The following is a 21,554-nucleotide window of genomic DNA, read 5'->3' as shown; positions in this document are numbered from 1 at the left end:
CACCATGGCGCCCGGTGCCCAGGCTGCTGGGGTCACACACCGACCAGATTAAAATAAATCTCAAACTCTAAAGAATACAGCGCCTGCTTAAATAGAACACCGCCACCACACGAAATAAGGTACATTGAGGATAACACGTAAATCATGTGCAATGGGAACACCACAATCATGATTACAGCAGAGGCATCACAACAGCTCAAAATCACCCCTGTGCAGCCACCATCGTAGATTCAAGTGTCCCTGATCCATCGGTCGGATGGCCCGGCCAATGTAGCAAAACACTATCTATTATGCATTATTGGAAAATAAACTCCTTAAAAAATTTAACAACGGTTTTATTTAAAAGTGCACTAAAATGTAAATAACTCAATTGGACAACGGGAAGTGGACGACATTTTGATAACAAGATTTGACGCCGACAGAGGAATGAAGTTTAATGAGTCGAGTGGACAAGGGGAACTGGACGACATTTTTATTACAAGATTTTACCACGGCATACAGAGGAATGAAGTTTAATCACTTTTTTTTCACAACTTCGTTTAACTCGCCGTCGAGAAGTACGTGAATGATGCTGCGGCTGCTCCCACGTCAACGCTTGGTGCCTGCTTCTTGGGCGAGGCGATTCCAGAGTTTAGGGACCGTGGCTTTTTGACCACCACAAATATATATAATTAATAAGTCGTCCATACAAAAAGTGAATTGCTTTCAAGGAGCCAAGTAATTGATTATTTGATGCTATTTTTATACAGGCATGCATTGTCACCGGATCTGAGTACGTGTGCACAATTAGGGATTGATTGGCCAACGGGAAGTGGACGAAATGTAGATTACAAGATTTGACCACGACACAGGACAAAGTTAAGTAAAACCGTTGAATAAAAGTGGATTATTTTATAACTTATGAATTTAACATATTGATACATGTTCATGGCCACGTACTGAATGTTGAACCAATAAAGTTACGTCCCCTCGACTTACATTGACACGTATATTAAATGATCTTGAAACATAGACTAACGTTCACCATCTCCCATCCATCCCGTCTCCCTCTCTGCCCATGTCTCCTCTCTCTCCCCGTGTCTCCTCCACTCCTTTCCCCGTTCACCCGGAGACTTCCAGCGGCAGGCGGCTGTACCCGCCGCTGTGTCCTTGCTGCCTGCGGTGGTAAATCAAGGATCCGCCCACGAAGAGAGCCGCAAACACCACGGCCAGCGGGGTCAGCAGCTGGGTCAAGTTCACTGCGGGGTTGGGGTCAAGGGCGAGACGATGGTGGGAGAAGAGGAGGCGGCACGGCATCACGACATCGTCCTCACGGTTTGACTGCGCGAATCTAAGCCACTCATCACTTCCAATGTCAACTCGACATTTTAATAGATATGCAGTTTAAAGCTCTGTCCATTTGTCTCACTGCCCGTCCGTAACACACTAATCCTCGTTAAAACGAGCCAATTTGCGCACAACTTTAGTTTCGAGCTCTGTTACTATTGGGGACTTTCCCTGATCAAACAGTCGCCCAAAACTTGGGGAAACACAAACCAGTGCCAAAATGTCTCGCCTCAGCATTCCAGGCCGGTCGACTGAATCGCACTCGCCCCAGCAGTCGTTATCCAACCCCTTTTTGTCTGATCGGGAGCTTATGAACGCCACCGTTATTATAGCTAATTTAATACTTCCTGGAACCCAACACATGATGGGATAACATGACACAATCCATGTGTACAGCTGGTAAAACGAGCTACCACCGTCCGGCAAGTCAACAGAGGTTGCCCAATGGTTTGGCGGCGGCGGCGGTATAACGTTGGTTCTGTTGTATTGTTGTCTATCTGTGGGGGGGGTGGTGGGTACCTCCAGGCGATCGCTCCGCCGGTTCCCCGTAGACCAGCGGGCCCCGTGAGACGGTGTGAACCTCCGACTGCACCGTGTCCTCCAACGCGCTCCTCCTGCGCCTGGCAGAGCCCCCCCCGGTGCGCAGGCAGCCCTGCTTGCAGCGGGTGTTGGGCTCGCCCACCTTGCACACGATCACGTCGCAGTGGACAAACACCTGCCGGCCCAGCGGGGCGGGGGTGGGTTAACACAGGGCGGGAAGAGATGAAAACACAAACGATATTTGGGCCCAAAGGTTGGTAATGTACATACTTTAAACTAATCTTTCTTTTTTACCAGGTAAAGCCCATTGAGCTGTGTAGCTCTTTTATCAGAAGCGACCTGGCCATCACAAATGATAGCTCAACGGAGTGGCTCATCGTGTCGAAATCTATCACAGCTAAATACTGTCAACACATGTTAATTCTAAATGTGGAGGGAAAACCGGAGAAAAATCTACAAAATAAGGAGAGAACATGCAAACTCTAAATATACAGCAGGTGTCAGGGTCGGGACCAAACCCACGACCTCCTGCATACCAGGCGAGGTAGTTAACATCTCGCCACCGTGGAGCCAAGAATGTACATACATATATACGCTGCTGGACAGAGCTAATGCATTAACTAATGTACATACATTATGTATGTTGATTTACTGTGAATAACCCAACTAATAATAGAGACCCATTGTAATGTATATGACTATATTGACCCCCCACCCCCTCCTCTGGTTTTCACATCTGATTGGCTCACAGTGATGACAACCCAACGCGAATGCGTTTCATCAGCTGGCCTGTTATCTCGTTACAATTACGGCAGGAGAGAGAGCGAGAGAGACAGGATGGGCAGGCGACACTATGGTGCCTTTCAGATGCCTCATTCTCACTCAGGTGGCTCATAATGGCCGTGTCTGGGCGGGCAGACCTGGTGGAAGTTGCCGATGAAGTTGAACACCGTGAAGCTGAACTGATTCTTCTTCAGGAAGTTCCTGTAGCTCCTCCACGTGGGGTCGATGGGGCAGCTGTTGGGAGACAGAAATCGGCAGCGTCAGTACCATCAGCATCATCACCATCAGCATCATCACCAGGATTTCATGCAGTGAGTTGCTAAGTTGTAGCCGGCCCGCCCTGTCCCTATCCTCCCATGAATCCTAACCAGGGGATAGGTCGGATAAATAGAAAATAAAATAATTAAGTTCGTAGACGAGAAGGTAGATATTCTGTGTTGTGTTCTATCCTCCTGAGAAGTGGGCGACTCCACAACCGATGAGCATCAGAGGTTTGCGAAAAGGCGATGCTCTATTTCAAAGTGCTCTTCCGAGGAGCATTTGCGTGCCTGCAAAAATGACCAGACACACCGCTGTATCATCCTCCATGTCACACAACACCTCGGCTCAGTCCCTCAGTACGCACTGCTGGGCATGGCCTGCTGTGCATGTGAGGCTTGGGGACCCTATCTCTGATCATCATCGCCTTCGCTTATAATAATGCACCTGGCTCTCCACAGTAATTACAGCAACACGTATGAGAGAGCACAATCATTTTCCGTGTGATTCATCACAGGTAAGCTCACACCGACTACATTGATCAAAGTCGGGTGCAGAGCCACTTGAGTGCTCCTGCGCATAGATGCGTCTTCATGCTGATGATACACAATTGTACACCGCACTGATATGGAGAGCCTCGAATATGTGGTTTGATCACCACGTGCAAAATCTAGTCAGGTCCTGCAATTTCCAAATCAGAGCTCTACGATACATTCAACCACTATTGAGTCGTGATACAGCCAACACGGTGGTGTGTAGCATTGTATCGACAAGGCTCGGTATTGCAACTCGCTACTCTATGGGACGTCTGGCAAAAACATTGCCAAGCTGAGGCGTGTACAACATCTTAGGCACATCTCGTGACGGGTACTGAAAGGTCCGACCATGTCTGTCCAATGCTCGCTAAGATGCATTGTCTTTTGGTTGGTGAACAATACATTTTAAAGTTGCACTCATTACACACAACGTACTTGCCACAAATGAACCACAATACCTTGCTGATTTAGTCAAGGAGCATAAACCACCATCATGCTCGGAGCAGCTTTTGACTAACCATCGAACAAAGACCGTCACTGCATTGCACACTTTTAGATGTGCTGCTGCGGTCGTCTGAAATGCTCTTCCTGCCGATATTAGCAAGCCACTGGAGCTATGCACTTTAAATCATCTAGATTTAAAACTAATTTATTTAGAATTGCTTTTTTGTGTTTAGTTTGTTGTCCTTCCCCCACATCACTATCTCACCATCACGTCTCCCGGATGAGCATCCCGGACTCTCCCGCTTGCGGAACGCCAAACCATGGCCCCCTCTCACTCACCCGTCCTTCAGGAGGTCGTATCGGATGGGGTCGCGGGGGTCACCGCTGGGGGTCGCGTAGCAATTCTCGGCGAAGAGGGCGATGCTCAGGGTGGAGTTGACGGCGAGTTGCAGATAAATCTCCTGGCTCTCGTAGTAGTGCACCGGGAAGTCGTTCTTCCTACAGACACGGGGGTTCACGTCAGCCGGCTCCGTCTATGGTGTCACGATAAGTGTCCTGGACTTGCAGTAATAATGGGTGCACCCAAGTTAATCGATGGGCAGATCTCATGTGTTGGGCACAGTGTGGGTACCCCCACCTATTCCCAGATGTCAAGCCAGCATTTAAAAGTTGGTCAAACAAATATCCTTCCGGGGGGCTCTCGAGTGCTCCCCCTAAGTGGAGGCCGTTCTGCCAGCAGTGACACGAGCAAGCAAGTGCAGGGCTGCAGCTTTACCTGTCCGGGTCAATGATTCGGTCAAGATAATTCCGCAGCCGGCATGCCACATCCTGTACATCTCCCTCGTCGTGACTGTGGCTACCACTCGTCAAGTGCCACCTCTACTCGGGGTCTACCAGCGGGGAGGTTTCAGAATGAGCGGTGAAGAGCCCTGCCTGTAGGCGAGCGCGAACGCATCCGTCGTGAAGATGTCGATGGTGAAGACGAACTCTCCGAGCCCCTCCTCTTTGATGAAGATGCTGTTCGTGTCCGGAGTGAAGCTGACGGCCAGACCCTTGCGCTTGTCATACACACATCTGAGGGAAGGGGTAGAGGTAGTAGGTGCGGTGTATGAATGTTGCATTTTTTTCGCACCGTACGTAGCCAACCGTGCTAATCGGAGGTGTGGTGAGGGTTGCCGAGATATAATTGTTCATGGTACAATAACAATGTTCACGATATATAGTGGTTACCACGATATTCGTTTCCAATAAGGTAATTGTTGCACGTTTTTATTGTACTGTTTTGTTTTGCTTCTTGGCTGTATGGGCCTACCTCGATATATGTTTGGGCTGAAAACCTGAACTTACAGTGAAAAATTGTAATGTATATTGAAATATATTTTCCTATAAGGTTCCATTACTCAACCCAAGATGTGGTCCTAAGAACATATTTTATGATCCAAATCCTACTAAAATAACACTTTTCAACACAACTTAGATATTTTCATCCGTAAATATGGAGAACAATAACGAGACAAGGAATTAAAAGCAAATAGTGTACAGTGTACACATGCACACAACTACAACCGCCATTCGCAACAAAGTGGCATTGATGTCACCACAGCGCTTGTGACACGCTATGTGCACTTTAAGGCCACGTGAAGAAGTGTCAAACGCCTCTTGGCAGGAGGTAATGGGACAGACCCAGGTGCCATGGGTTGACTTACTGAGATGACTGGCAGATTCACCACCTGTGCCTCCTACTGTGCCAACTTGCTGTGTTTTAGCCACCCGGCGCTCCACTCGTTGTTGTGAGCGTCGCTTCTATGTCCTGCGTTGTTGCCGGAGAGCGTCTGCCTCCAACTGCCCAGTAGCGTCCTTCACTAGCCTCCTCAACAAAGGCCAATCTTGACACCTCTGGTACCAGTCAGCTCCATATCCTCTCATACCACATTTCCATCTCTTCTATAGCTTGTGCCGCGCCTTTTTAGCCTCCTCTATCTGGCTGAACAAAAGCTGTTTGGGCATGCGGTGGCTGGGTATGCGGGCAACATGACCCAGCCAACGCAGCCTTGTCTGCGGGAGGAGCTCACCGATTAAACTGTGTCCAGATCTTTCACGGATTTGTGAGCTCCTCACATTTGAAGGGGTCCATATTTTGCAAGCATAGAGAAGGGAGGGCATGGCTATGCTTGAGAAGACCTGAATAATCATTTCCAGGACCTTTCCCGGCACACTGAGGAGGGAGATGCCCTTGTAGTCATTACAGTCTGTGTGGTTCCCCTTCTTAAAGATGGGGACCACCAAGGCATCCTTTCAATCATTCAGAATCTGTGCAGTGGTCCAGACTGTTGTTATGTACATAGGGCATTCTGCACACAAACGCCACCCTCCCTCAGCAGTTCGCTTGGGAAATTATCTCTGCCCGGTGCTTTGCCTAGCCTTACTCTGGATCGCCTTCTGTACTTCAGCCAGCCTCTCACAGGGGGTAACTACTTCTTCCAATATTTGAGGCACAGCAGCCTCAGCAGGGTCATCCCCACTTTGCCCCATGATGTTTTCTGGGCTGAGGGATTTCCTCCCCCCCCCCCAATACCTCACAGAAATGGTCAGTAAACCTGCAAGCCTGTTCCTGGGGGTCGGAGATTGGATCACTGTTCTTTATCTTAATGATGGTGATAGGTGTGGCCCTGCAAGTTACTTTTTTGATGGAATTAAAAAGTGATTTGTGATTCCTTTCTACTGAGGCAGGTTCCATCTCCTTTGCAACCCATGACCACCACCCATCCTTAGAGCACCGCTCTCCGAACCTCCGAGCGAAGGCTACAGTAAGCCTCCTCATTCTACGACGTAGGATGCTGTAAATGGTGGGAGTGGGCCTGTCGCTTTTTCTCAGCCAGTCGTAACACGTGCTCCATCAGCCAGGGTCACTAGGTAGGTTTGGACCACGTACCCAAAGCAGCCATTGCAGCTGAATGAGCCACAGTCCTAAACGTTGCCCATTTCCCCTCGGCATCAGGAGGAGTAGGGGCGATGCCAACCCAGCTGCAGGCGATGATGGAATTCTCACTTATAACTTTCATCAGCTCGCTGAAACCAGGCCATTGTGGGTTTGAATGGGGTCCTAGATGGACACCCACCACCGGGGTGAAAGAATAGCAGGCACATCTTACAGATGACAAACCGGTGGTCAGTGGGCAGATCATCTCTTCAGGAGGTCCTGGTGCCAAGGACATGGGCCCGCATCCACTGTTCCATCTCTATATAGTCCAGCAGATGTTCTTGTTTGGACCTGGAGTGCAACCATGATGTGTGGATGTGCCGATGCTGGAACAGCCGTGTTGGTAATTACAAGCCCATGGACTGCACAGAAGTCTAGCTGCCTCCTACTATTGTTATTGAGCTGATCTGGCACGTGCCTCTCGCACTAGTCCAGAGTCCCCGTTGGCCGCTGTGATGGCTACAAGCCTCATGAGGGGCATTGATTGCATCCACCACAGCAATACCATCTGGCACCACCGCGGAGGTAACGCCCAAACAGACTAACGCCCACACACAAAGACAAATATCTCCCGTGTAACTTACAGAGGCAGCTTGGTCAAGTGCTGTTAGCTAGCAAATATTACGCAAACAAACGCACGTACTTGATGAGAACCTGAATGTCATTGAAGTTGCGCGTGATCACTTGGCTTCTGTTGTTTGCTTTGAGCATCACCGTTTGTGAAAAAATCATTGACTTGTCCACTTCCTGAAGGATCACAGGGCAAAGCAGAAATAAGAAGGGGCACGGTGCGGGAGAGATAAAGACACATCACCAATGTTAGCCATGATTTATCCACTTTTAGATAAAGGTCTCCTCAAGGCATCGCAGTCCTCGCGATGCAACAATCCAGGTAGCAACTGCACAAGAGCTCATTTCATTACTCCATCTCGTCGGTTGGTCCACACGTTTGTCAGCCAGTCTGTCTATTTGTCGATTAAAAAATAATCGTTGGTCAGTCAGTCAATTTGTGGATCCATCGACGATCGGTCAATCAATGGACGTGCTGAATGTGATCTTCCGTCACCTGGCAGACGGCGCCGCAGTCGGCTATTCCGATGTCGAAGGTGATGAAGTCTCCGTCGTCGACGAGGGAGCAGCCGGGCGGCGTGGGGTCATTGAGCCGCGTGTCGCTCGCCGTGTAGTTGAGCACCAGCACGCGCGGGATGCGCGCCGACATGCGCTCTCCCTCGCACGACAACGCCACCTCCGCTACGGGGGAAGAGAAGGAGGAAGAGGGGACGTCAGTCGGCACACTGCGAGGAGCACAACACATCGCCGCATCGTCTACACGCGTCGTGACTCGTTCATGGCTTGTGACATTGGCAGTATGGCTCAGCTTCTGCAGTGGAAAAAAAACACGTGGCACCTCATAGGCAGCACCACGCCCTTGCGTGGCTTGATTGTGCCAGCGGGAGAAAAAAACACCCACACCCTGAGTGGCCCCGGCGTTAGCTCAGCTTGGATGCGCCAGTCGAGAAAGGGGTTATGAGTGATGGCGTCCCTGTGTGGGTGGTCCAGGCAAGAGAGTGGGATGGGGGGTGGGATAGGGCGTACCTGGGTGGCAGCCCAAGCGGCCCTCCTTGAGGAAGCACGCCTCTCCCCCGTGGCATCCGCCTGCCTCCTCCGCGACCACCCCCTGGGAGCGGCACCTGTAGCGACGCGAGCAGTCGTGGCTATACCACGACTTCCCCACCTGGGAATCCACATGACACGCACAGACGGAACCACACAATCAAGTAATGACATAGTCAGTTCTCCTGCTACGTGTGGTTTTCATAACGCGAATCGCATATAACGCGATTAATGTATTAGGGAACGCATTATTTTATAACGCGGATACAAATTGGATATACAGTATAACGCAATCGAATGAATGTAACTACGATGTGCGAGTAGGAATAAGGGGTGGTATGGCTGCCTCGGCGTAGTATTGCAAAAGGCATTGGGATGTTGAAGGTTATTAACCTTTTTGGAATTATCTTTCACAAACGTAGGTCCCTTACCTGTAAAATGGAACAATGTCACGCTGAGCAGGCCTATAGCAGACCTCCATTATCTACGCAGCTCATGTGCAATTATGCAAACAAGGTCACTCAAGAGCCGGGGCAGCCACTCACTGACCAGAATCAAATATTGATTACGACCGTGTACATACACGTGTCGTTGAAACCTAGAGCAAATAGGGACCTTGTAAAAAAAATACCAACTTCCACTATTGAGAGAAAACTAATAAAACTGTAGGTGCACATTTCTACTTGTGCCACACCGAAGAACCTCATTTGATGAAGTTAGGAAAATAGATTTACTATACCCAGTGAATGTATCTGTAATTTTCTAATAATTTGGTCTAGATGACTGATGCAGGACTGATAATAACATATACACAAGTCTAATAGACATCAAAAGTACACTGGAGTAATTTACTTATCGCGGATTTAGTTTAAGTGTAACATAGATGTGATTCAGTATAGTATTCAGACACGAAGATCACTCAAATCAATTTCCGTGTCTAAATGTACATGAGCGGAAAATATGGTGGCCATCTTGAAAAACAGCACCCGTGTTGCATTTGCGTCTTTGTGTCATTGCGTCGTTAGGCGTTGTACGGTCTGTTCTGGATGACCACAGTCGCACACTACTACTGGAAAGCTTTTAATTTTCCATTTGTGCATCAGGTATCCGCATCTGCCATGATGCAGATACCTAATACACAAATGGCATCGAGTCTGCATTAACCACACATACTGCATTAACCACATATACCTATAACAAGACGTAAAGATTTGATGCCTTGTAATAGTTAAAAGGTGTCTCGTTTTTGCATGTGTATTCATGCCAAAATTGGTCAAATCTTTTGTTTTATCATTAAAAATCTTGATGCTGGAAAAAGTGTCCCAGATATCTCGTTAGTGTCGTTTGACTTTCCTGCGTCCATTTGCAGTCTCCCATTTGCGATGCAGTATCAGTGGTAGAATCGTATTTATGTTCCAGTATTGATACGTGATAGGGCGAGTGTTAATCTCAGTGTGACCGTGTGGAGCTCACGTCTCTGTAGACTCCGTCATGCATGCAGTGTCGGTGTTGGGACCGTGCTTGCGATGAACGTAGGGTGAGCGATAGGGTGAGCAATAGGTTCATTGTTAATCTCAGCGTGATCGTGTCGAGCTCACATCTCTGTAGACGCCGTCGTGCGTGCAACCGCAGTCCGCCGCCGCCACGCACGTGCCGCCCTGCAGGAAGAAGCCGGCGTCGCACACGCAGCCCTCGGCGCAGACGCGGCCCCGCGGGCACGCGGCCGCGGGCAGCCCGCACGAGGGCGGGCAGGGTGGGGCGCACGCGCTGTACGCGCTGCGAGCCGGGCACGTCAGCGCTGTGGCACACAAATACACGCCAGTGCGGTGAACACCAAAGATAACCCGTGTTGCTTTTTCCCACAGGCTGTCTGGGCAAGTGCTGCTAGCGAGCGCCTTTGAAAGCCGGCGCGGTACACGAGGGGGTGGGTGGTCGGTCCCACGCCCAATCGCCTTTGTCTCCCCAGTGGTGAAGTTTACACACCGTACCAGATACTCATTTGAGGCTGAGCACACCTAGGGGTAGGCCCAGGACCGGTTCAGATAATCTGTACTGGTATTGGCCTTGAGTAGGAATCGAACTCGGGTCGCGGGGTACACAGCGCAGCACGCAAACTGCTACTCCATCGCTCCCCACACACACAAATACACAGTAGGTACTGTCATTTAGCCACACTAGCAGCGTGTTCGCATTCACACACACAGATTGTGAGCTAATGGAGATAACCCTTTCACCAAGGTTACACTCACACCAGGCTTGGCCAGTATCTGCCGCAATGGAAGAGCCGATAGTGAATAATGAGTGGCCTGCAAGACCCACTCTTTCTTGCATCGAACACGATCATGATGATCACCTCAATTTGTATCCCACTCCCTCCCATGCATCTCGAGGCATCCGCTGCAGTCTAGCCAAGGGGGGTCCAAGGTGCCAGCTGCTCCTGTGCAGTGCAAGGAGAACTCTGCGCAGGCCACAAAATGGGCATAAGTCTGCTAACACGGGGTGATGTTGCTCTCTAGGTTTTCTCCAAATTGGGTGATTTTAGAGTAATTTATCAAACGAGGAAGTTTTGACTGTGACGCCTGCATACATGGCCTATTTCTTTCCGAAAAACGTCACGGGATCTTTAATACCTATCAGTATTTCAACTATTGAAAAAATGTTTTATTTGTATTTTACCAGGTAAGGCACACGGAGCTATATCGCTCTTCTTTTTCAGAAACGACCTGGCCACTAACGATAGCTCAACGAAGTGGCATATCATCACGTGGAAATGCATAGCAGCAGCCAATTACTCTGAACCAACACTGCCACTGGGCTCTACCCACGAACCTCTGCCACAAGTGACAAATTGCACTACCGTTCGGCCACGCCAGTGCCAATTGATGACGCCGGTAATGGTTGCGGATAGTGGCAGCGGTGCCGACGTTGGTCGTGGTGGTGGTGACAACGACGGTGAGACAGGAAAATGTAGCTCACGGCAGTTGGCGGCCGCCCTCCACTCCGCGAGCAGCACCCCGCGCGCCAGGCACGTGGCGAAGTATCCCTGCAGGTGCGAGCAGCGCAGCGCCGTCCCCGTCGAGAGGGCCAGGTCGAACGCGCAGTTGGCGAAGTACGGCTGGGGCGGCACCGCTGCGAAGCACGGGGCGAAGGGCGACCGCTCGCTGCGCAAGAGGTCGCACAGCACCTCGGCCGACGCCTTTTCCGCGTCGCCGGGCATCACCGTGTGGCCGTAGTCTGGCTCACAGCTGCAATCATTGTAGAGAGAGAGAGAGATGCTTTGGTTGGGGTTGGGGGTCGAAGGTGGGAGTGGGGGGATCTGAGGCCTTGTGACATTAACATTGTTATCGTAGCGTGGCCTGGCGGAATAGTGCAACGGCTGCTCTTGGCAAAGTGAGCCACAACGCCCGCCACAAAGGAGACAACCCCCTTGGTTGGAATAATCTTGGCCGGGGCCCAAATGACCCAGTGGCTAGAACAGGGTCCAGTTTGTTCTCCCCGTGCCCGTGGGGACGCGACATCCGCATGCGTTATGAATGCGTTTGATATGTTTTTTTCAATCGAATTTTCAAGCACAATTTCGGATCTTAGATTGCTTGATAACGTGACGTGTAATTTGTGCCAACAAAATCACGTCAGCCACGTTACATACCACTTTTAGCGGGAATGGCATTGGTGTGACGTCATGACTGTGACGTCACTACCCGTGACATCATGGAGGTGACATCGCTACCCTGCGACGGAATGAAATGAACGTTGCATCTTTGGATTAATCTGAAACAATAGTTTTCGTTTCAGGACAATCCAAACAGTTTCATATCTAGGCCCGATTGTCAGACTAATCCGTAAATGAGAGAGCCGTCTGTAAAGTGTGTCCATGTGCATGCGTGTGCATGGGGAGTGGTAGTGTAGCGGTCAGCACACTGCACTACGAACCCGACGAGTTGAATTCCTGCTCACGGCCAACATCAGTGGCGATTATCTGAACCGGTCCTGGGCTTCCCCTAGGTCGACTCTGCCTCAAATGAGTACCTGGTGCGGTGTGTCGTACACATCGCACACCGGGGGTGGTACTGGCCACCCGCCCCCTCACGTGCCGTGCCGTGCCGGCCTTCATAGGTGCCTACTCGCAAACAGCCCCAACAATTTGTTACACGCTATACGCGGGGGATCTCTGTCTTTGTGCGTGCGAGCCAAGGCCGTAATTATAATATATATTGAGGGGGGGACATCCCCCCCCACCCAATATTCAAATATGTTCAAAATGTCACCCCCAATATATTGCTATAAAATAGATGTCTGTTTATATGATTGTGGTTGTACTTTATTAATACCTAATCTCTGCCATTACATAAAATGAAACGAGAAAAGGTAAAAAAAGAAGGAAAAAAAGAGCAATGTAATACAATACACTATTAGACATTATTGTAAAAAATAAATAAAAGTCCATCCTATGTGTTAGTGAAATTTTTTTACATTTTAGGCAAGAAATTCGTTTTCAAATTAGAGATTTTTTTTAGGGGGGTGGACCCCCAGACCCCCTGGAAGATTTGGTCCCCCCCCAAGGTTGACTCCATGGCTACGGCCTTGGTGCGAGCGCTCACGTCGCTTTACTGGCGGACGCCTCGCTCTGCCAGGCGTTGCCGAACGTGTGCGGCGTGCGGTGACGCTCGCCGCCGGGCCCCGTGAAGTCGTTGCCGGCGTCCCCGTCGTAGTTCCCGCACAGCCCCTCGACGGCGCCCGCGAAGTCGGCCTTGAGCCCCACGTCCACGTAGGCGACGCCGTCGAACTTGACGGTGAGGCCGGCCGCCGGCGCCGACAGCACCGCCAGGCTCCCCAGCTGCACTACCGTGGCGCCGGGCAGCAGCGCCGGCATGCTCACCGTCTCGCCGTTCAGCTGTCGGGCGGCGACGGTGATTCGTCGTTATAATCGCTTCATGTTTATCATATTCTCTGCATTTTAAGAAACTCGAGAAAGTAAGCCGCACGCCAAACTTTGGGGTAATTTTTAAAAATTGTTCGTCGTGTTTTACGATCAAGGGAATACGGTGCTCAAGAGAATCGTCTTTAATGAGGTGTTTTGAACACACAACTTTAAAATGTCTGGAAATTTATTTTAAACAGCTGGTGGTGGTCCTGCTGTCCTCTGGCGGGTAATTCATATCTGCGGAAAGCTGTCTTCTGAAAGAGCGTTCTGGAAAGTTGGCACATACAGTCCGCCGCCACAAGGCTAGTGGGAGCGTAGGTAATCTGTTTATTACTCCTTCTTTCACATGGCGTTTGTACACAAAAAGGCAACGGGCTACCAGTATGCATTTAACGTTGTGAGCCATTCCATGGTAATCCGGGGGGGCAAGTAGCACAGCGTGGTTATATCGGGGCAGTGATCAGTGACACACACGCCTTGTGGTTTGACACCTCACCAGAATCACAATTTGGTGGGGTCCTCGATAGTTTTATTTACGGAGGAAATATCTTTCACGTGATGTTGTGGGGACACTGGTTGAGAGCGATCCCCACTTTTTCCGGGGCAGCAGAGAGAAACCAGAGCTGTTCCATTAATCGGCTCTTCATCAAGGTGCTCGGTTGGGATGCCACTGCTTTCCCACGTCTTAGGGTGGCAGAAGAACCTCAAGGATGGCCGATGGCAACACTGCGTATGAGTGGCTTTCCTCTGGTCTATTCCCTTGGCAACCAACCACATCCACAGCTAGATTGGTTTGAATATGCTTCAGTTACCACGCACATCCGATGAGCACGGGTGACTACGTACGGCGGTGCGAAATCAGTTCAACATGAATAGCACGCAATCAAAACAAGCACGTCCGTGTCTGGAATTTGTTGTCGACTCGGTTCGTTGAAATTGTCTGTGTGTGCTTTATTTATGAAAACAAATTGCCAAGCCAAAAACCCTTACCTGGACGACGCCCCCAGGCAAGAGTCTAACCCTGGTGTGGTTGCCGAGCCGCACCTCGACGGCGCGCGTGTACGACACGTCAGCTCTAGCGCCCATCGCCTCGTTCTCCACCAGCACGCGCCACGCGCCGCTGAGCCGCGAGCCGGCGTAACGCGCAGACGGGGCGGCCAGCGTGTACGCGCACGTGCCCATGAAGTCGAAGTAGGCCCCGTCGAACGTCACGTAGTGGGGGTCGCCGGACGCCTGGCAGTGACCTGGAGGTCCGGGGGTGGGCGGTGGTGGAAGGGGGCATGGGTGGGGGGGTGGTGGAAGGGGGCATGGGGGGAGTGGGGGAGGGTGGTTACACACAGGGGAGGAAGAAGGCAGATGAAATAAAAAAATAATTGTGGAAAGCCACAGAGCAACACATTCCCCCTCCTTCCAGACTCATGCCCACGTGCAGAATGGTTGTAATGATGATGATGTTTGTATTGATTGTAACGTTGGAGATATTAGTGAGGATGTTGACGATGATGATGGTGACGACGATGACCTCACCCTCCAGGGCATTGCAGCCGATCTTGCCGTCGTCCGTGAGTCCGCACGTGTGGAGGGCAGGGCAGGAGAAGGCGTCGCATTCCAGTTCGCCGGCCTCGCACACGCACCGGCTCCTGCAGTCATCCGAGATGAACTCATCTCCCAGCTGGCGCACACACACACACGCATGCACACACACACAGACGCACGCACACGCATGCACACGCACACATACACACGCACACACATACACACGCATGCACACGCACACACACGCTCACACACCGCACACACGCGCGCGCACACAAGCACACATACAGACGCGCGCAAACAGGCGCACACATGCATACACACACGCGCAAACACACGCACACATACACACAGAATCAACAACATCATCATCCAGAGTATAATCAGCATTCGAGTCATCATCAATTTAACATAATCGTTTACATTTGCTTCATCATCCTCATCAATGTCATCGTCATCAACATTACCCATAACCACCTTGTGGGACAGCCTGCGACTGGGAGTCCACCTTGGCGAGACTGCTGTAGGCCAACTCGAGATGTGCTGCACGGAAGGTGCATCATCAATACAATAAACTACAGTAAGGGAAAAAAGTATTTGATCCCCTGCTGATTTTGTACGTTTGCCCACTGACAAAGAAATGATCAGTCTATAATTTTAATGGTAGGTTTATTTGAACAGTGAGAGACAGAATAACAAAAAAAAATCCAGAAAAACGCATTTCAAAAATGTTATAAATTGATTTGCATTTTTATGAGGGAAATAAGTATTTGACCCCTCTGCAAAACATGACTTAATACTTGGTGGCAAAACCCTTGTTGGCAATCACAGAGGTCAGACGTTTCTTGTAGTTGGCCACCAGATTTGCACACATCTCAGGAGGGATTTTGTCCCACTCCTCCTTGCAGATCTTCTCCAAGTCATTAAGGTTTCGAGGCTGACGTTTGGCAACTCGAAACTTCAGCTCCCTCCACAGATTTTCTATGGGATTAAGGTCTGGAGACTGGCTAGGCCACTTCAGGACCTTAATGTGCTTCTTCTAGAGCCACTCCTTTGTTGCGTTGGCCGTGTGTTTTGGGTCATTGTCATGCTGGAATACCCATCCACGACCCATTTTCAATTCCCTGGCTGAGGGAAGGAGGTTCTCACCCAAGATTTGACGGTACATGGCCCCGTCCATCGTCCCTTTGATGCGGTGAAGTTGCCCTGTCCCCTTAGCAGAAAAACACCCCAAAGCATAATGTTTCCATCTCCATGTTTGACGGTGGGGATGGTATTCTTGGGGTCATAGGCAGCATTCCTCCTCCTCCAAACACGGCGAGTTGAGTTGATGCCAAAGAGCTCCATTTTGGTCTCATCTGACCACAACACTTTCACCCAGTTGTCCTCTGAATCATTCAGATGTTAATTGGCAAACTTCAGATGGGCATGCATATGTGCTTTCTTGAGCAGGGGGACCTTGCGGGCGCTGCAGGATTTCAGTCCTTCACGGCGTAGTGTGTTACCAACTGTTTTCTTGGTGACTATGGTCCCAGCTGCCTTGAGATCATTGACAAGATCCTCCCGTGTAGTTCTGGGCTGATTCCTCACCGTTCTCATGATCATTGCATCTCCACGAGGTGAGATCTTGCATGGAGCCCAGGCCGAGGGAGATTGACAGTTCTTTTGTGTTTGTTCCATTTGCGAATAATCGCACCAACTGTTGTCACCTTCTGACGCAGCTGCTTGGCGATGGTCTTGTAGCCCATTCCAGCCTTGTGTAGGTCTACAATCTTGTCCCTGACATGCTTGGAGAGCTCTTTGGTCTTGGCCAAGGTGGCGAGTTTGGAATCTGATTGATTTCTTCTGTGAACAGGTGTCTTTTATACAGGTAACAGGCTGAGATTAGGAGCACTCCCTTTAAGAGTGTGCTCTTAATCTCAGTTCGTTACCTGTATAAAAGACACCTGGGAGCCAGAAATCTTTCTGATTGAGAGGGGGTGAAATACTTATTTCCCTCATTAAAATGCTAATTAATTTATAACATTTTTGAAATGCGTTTTTCTGGATTTTGTTGTTGTTATTCTGTCTCTCACTGTTCAAATAAACCTACCATTAAAATTATAGACTGATCATTTCTTTGTCAGTGGGCAAACGTACAAAATCAGCAGGGGATCAAATACTTTTTTCCCTCACTGTATGTGTTCCCCCTATAACGCAGCGGTGATAGTTGCATTCTCGAAGAATACCGCGTTACGGGGAAAAAATCTCGTTTTAATCATTAATATATAATATATAGGGAGTAAAGCACAGTACACGATAACACGTGAGATGCGTACGCACGCCGAACAAAGGCTGAGGTGCGTGGGTAGCATCTAGAAGCATCCAGCAGCATCCCAATGCCTTGCGTGGCGATGCTACGCCGAGGCAGTCGTACAACCGTTCGCTCGATCTCGTTATATACAATTGGCATCCGCGTTTCATAAAAGCACGTTCCCTATAATACATTCATCGCGTTATATCCGATTCGCATTATGAAAACTACACGCGGCGTCACAGGAGAGTGTTAAGGAATTGTATACCCAAGAATAAGGAGACATCCCGAGCTGCACGTGCACCCCACGTGACACACGTGTGCCTTGCGTGTTTTGTGCCAGGCTGCTCCGAAAGGTGAATATTTGCCGCGAACCTCAGGTAGGAGGAGAGTGGCACTTTATTTATTTATTTCCCATAAGATAATGAACAAGGAGGCCTCACGTGGCATTCTTAAACTAAACTGAGCCATGTAGCTGTTTTTTTCAGAAGCGACCTGGCCATCACAAATGATAGCTCTGCGAAAGTGGGTCATCGTCGTATGGACATTTATAGCAGCAGCCAAATTCTCTAAATGCATAGTGACGTTGATTCAAAATTTGGAGGGAAAATCCAGAGGACCCGGAGAAAAATCCACGCGACCACATAGAGAGAGACACGCAAACTCCAAATATACAGCAGCAGCAGGCGTCACGGTCAGGATCGAACCCACGACCTCCCGTATACCAGGCGAGGTAGTTAACATCTCCTAGCCACCACTGCACCCTCTTTTTCCAGCCTCCAGGAACCTCTGGGTTTGTTTCTCGCACGTCAACAACAAAAACAAAGAGAAAGAACCTCCCATGTAGCCTGAACAGATAATCGTCACTGGTGTTGGCCATGAGCGGGAATTGAACTCAGGTCGCCAAGTTCATAACGCAGCGTGCTAACCGCTACGCCACCACTCCCCACAACACACACATATGTACACGTACACACACGCGTAAACACACATTTACACACACACACGTACACATCAATACCCGCAATTCGCCACGAAGTGACGGTGACGTCACCACAGCACCTGTGACAGGCCAGGTGCACTTTGAGGGCAAGTGAAGTGTTGAAGGCTCGCTGACAAAAGGTCACGGGACAGACCCAGGTGCCATGGATTGGTAGATGCACCAGCTGTACCCCCTACTGTGCCAACTTGCTGCTATTTATCTGCCTGGCACTCCGCTCGTTGTGAGCATCGCTCCTCTGCCCTCAGTTGTTGTCCGAGGGCGACTGGCTTCAACTGCCCAGTAGCAGTCCTTCACGAGCCTCCTCCATAAAGGCCAATCTTGACACCGCTGGTACCAGTCTTCAGCAAGTCCGCTATGCTCCACATCCTCCCGTACCACATCAGTCCATCTCTTCTCCAGCCGGTGTCGTGCCCGTTTAGCCTCCTCTATGCGGCCAAACAGAAGCTGCTTGGGCTACATGACCCAGCCAATGCAGGCTTGCCTGCCGGAGGAGCTCACTGATGGGAATGTGTCAAGATCTTTCAAGAATTTGTGAGCTCCTCACACAATCCAGCCTGATTAAACCCAGGATGGATGGTAGGCAGGCCATCCTGAATCTTTTTAACTGGCACATATGTTCTATTAGAGGGGTCCACGTTTCACAAGCATAGAGAAGGGAGGGCATGACTGTGGCCGAGAAGACTCGAAGCTTCATGTGGAGCGATAGACCAGGTAGCTTCCACACAGCATTACGAAGCCGATGAAAATATATTGCCGCCTGACTCAGAGTGAGACCTCTGCTGTCAAACCGGAGCTGGTCATAAGCACACTGTTCACAGGTATGGGAAACTCTCCACTCTCTCCACAACTGCTCCATCACCAGTGGGGAGCTGAGGGGGTGAAGTGTTTGGTGGCATAAAATACCCAGGTAAGTGCTTAGTTTTGGTGGGGCTGACGGTAACACGCCACCTCTTAGTAGCACTCTCCAGGTTCGGCAGCAGCGCCTTCAACTCCTCCTCTGAGTGAGCAGCAATCACCAGATCATCGGCATACATAACATGATTGACCAATAGGGAGCCATCCCTCGATCGCACCCGGGCATCGATCAGCCTCCCATTGTATCTGTAATGCGGGCGTAAACGGCCTCGTGGATATGACGTCACGGGGGGAGGAGTTAGGTCACGTGAGAGAGAGAGATGAGGTCTTAAGGGAGAGATACCGGAAGAGACGGGAGAGAGTTGGAGATAGAGATAGAGTGAGGCCACGCAGGGCGGATGTTGGAGAGTGGCGAGTTCGCCACACACACAGTAAGACTCGGCACCGTCGGCCAGCGGTGACCGAGCACGGAGGAACGGGGAGCAGCGGTGGGGCTGCAGTGAGGGCAGCCAGAGGCCTGCACGGGGGTACCAGCAGCGGAGCTGCATCGGAGTGGAGAGAGACTACGGGAGCGATGGCAGCATCGAGCTGCCAAGCGGAGAGGCTCTGAGCGAGGGCCGTGTGGGACAAGTTGTAAAGAACCCGAATAAAGGACAACGGAGACAGACACAGTGAACGAGTCCTTTATTACATATCTGTACCATCTACTGCATGTACACACCAAGGCCGTAGCCATGGAGTCAACATTGGGGGGGACTAAATCTTCCAGGGGGTCTGGGGGTCCCCCCCCAGAAAAAAGCATCTAAATTTGAAAATAATTTCTTGCCATTTCCTGCCTAAAAGATTTAAAAATTCACTAACACATAGGATGGACGTTTATTTATTTTTACAATAATGTCTAATAGTGTAATTGTATTACATTGCTCAGTTTTTTCTTTTTTACCTTTTCTTGTTGCATTGTATGTAATCGCAGAGATTAGGGATTAATAAAGTACAACCATAACCACAATTATATAAACAGAAATCTATTTTATAGCAATGTATTGGGGGGGACATTTTGAGCATATTTTAATATTGGGGGGGATGTGTCCCCCTCAATATATATTATAATTACGGCCTTGGCACACACACAAACGCACACACGCAAACACGCGTCTCACCTTGTAGTACTTGCCGTTGCTGATGCAGCCACACTGGTCCGCGCGCACACACCGGTCGTGCTCCAGCAGGTAGCCCGCGTCACAGACGCAGCCCTCCACGCAGCCTCCCGTGCACTGACCCTCGCCCGGACCCCGCGCGCACGTCGCGGGGCACGGGGAGGCGCAGTGCGAGTACGAGCCGCTGCCGGGGCACACTGGGGAGGCTGTGGAGAGGTCACGGATGAAGAGGGAGAGGAGTGGGTGGAGGTGAAAGTCAAGATGTAGCCCTGCCGGAAATTGGGCACCGCGGTGGCGGGATGTTGACCGTCACCTCTTCTCTATTTCCCAGATTGTTGAGTCTATTGCCAATAGACTCAACACTGCCCATAGACTCAACACTACCCATAGACTCAACACTGCCCATAGACTCAACACTGCCCATAGACTCAACACTGCCCATAGACTCAACACTGCCCATAGACTCAACACTACCCATAGACTCAACACTGCCCATAGACTCAACACCGCCCATAGACTCAACACTGCACATAGACTGAACACTGCCCATATACTCAACACTGCCCATAGACTCAACACTGCCCATAGACTCAACACTGCACATAGACTCAAAACTGCCCACACACTCAACACTGCACATAGACTAACACTGCCTATAGAACCAACACTGGGGTGCGACGGTTCCTAGGAGATGTTAAATACCTCGCCTGGTATACAGGAGGTCGTGGGTCCGATAACAACCCTGATGCCTGCTGCTGTATATTTTGAGTTTGTGTGTCTCTCTCCCCATGGTTGCGTGGATTTTTCTCTGGGTCCTCCGGTGTTTCCGTCTACATTTAGAAATGTGTGCTTCGAGTATTTTGCTGCAACAGATTTCCAAGTGATAAGCCACTTTGTCATTTGTGACCAGGTCACTTCTGAAAAACAGCTATGTAGCTCAGTGGGCCTTACCTGGTAAAATAAAAATAAAGTTTTCATTTTTGTTTACTTTCTCATACCACTGCTGTTGTAAGGGCTCTAGGAAGCCTTCTATAAGTTACTTTGGCCTACTCTCATGATGGCAAGAAGTCTTAAAAAGAAGCGGAAGTTCGCACACTTTCCCTACATGTGACCAGTCGATTGACTGTGCAGTACCCATTCATACCACTGGCACTGCTGATTCCAGAAACCTGCACCACAGTTTCACTTACCAAGCCAGGAGATCAAATCGAATCCCGTCGACCTTCCGTTCAGCCTGGTAACAAATACACCACAACGGTATTGTGAGTGCACCTGATGCCACATAGGGGCAGCTGCCACCTAGGG

General features: G+C 50.1%; 1 protein-coding gene across 1 annotated transcript in view; it reads right to left on the bottom strand.

Moving 5' to 3' along the window:
* Window positions 1–457: 457 nt before the first annotated feature.
* Window positions 458–21,554, bottom strand: part of LOC133360061 (IgGFc-binding protein-like) — an 81,546-nt gene continuing 60,449 nt past the window's right edge. The window contains exons 22-35 of the mRNA XM_061578645.1: window positions 20,253–20,455; window positions 14,933–15,077; window positions 14,396–14,649; window positions 13,083–13,375; window positions 11,458–11,726; window positions 10,080–10,279; window positions 8,464–8,602; window positions 7,934–8,118; window positions 7,511–7,614; window positions 4,821–4,961; window positions 4,227–4,385; window positions 2,787–2,883; window positions 1,846–2,041; window positions 458–1,238 (exon numbers count right to left, since the gene is read on the bottom strand). Coding sequence (XP_061434629.1) covers window positions 1,102–1,238; window positions 1,846–2,041; window positions 2,787–2,883; window positions 4,227–4,385; window positions 4,821–4,961; window positions 7,511–7,614; window positions 7,934–8,118; window positions 8,464–8,602; window positions 10,080–10,279; window positions 11,458–11,726; window positions 13,083–13,375; window positions 14,396–14,649; window positions 14,933–15,077; window positions 20,253–20,455 — 2,522 coding nt within the window. The 3' untranslated portion in view covers window positions 458–1,101. The remainder of the gene's footprint in view (window positions 1,239–1,845; window positions 2,042–2,786; window positions 2,884–4,226; window positions 4,386–4,820; window positions 4,962–7,510; window positions 7,615–7,933; window positions 8,119–8,463; window positions 8,603–10,079; window positions 10,280–11,457; window positions 11,727–13,082; window positions 13,376–14,395; window positions 14,650–14,932; window positions 15,078–20,252; window positions 20,456–21,554) is intronic.

Source organism: Lethenteron reissneri, chromosome 67 (assembly GCF_015708825.2).
Source record: "Lethenteron reissneri isolate LAM-NWPU_2019-01 chromosome 67, ASM1570882v1, whole genome shotgun sequence".
In the NCBI taxonomy this organism is placed as follows: Eukaryota; Metazoa; Chordata; class Hyperoartia; order Petromyzontiformes; family Petromyzontidae; genus Lethenteron; species Lethenteron reissneri.
Note: the sequence above shows the minus strand (reverse complement) of the source record. Positions and strands in the feature narration are given on the sequence as shown.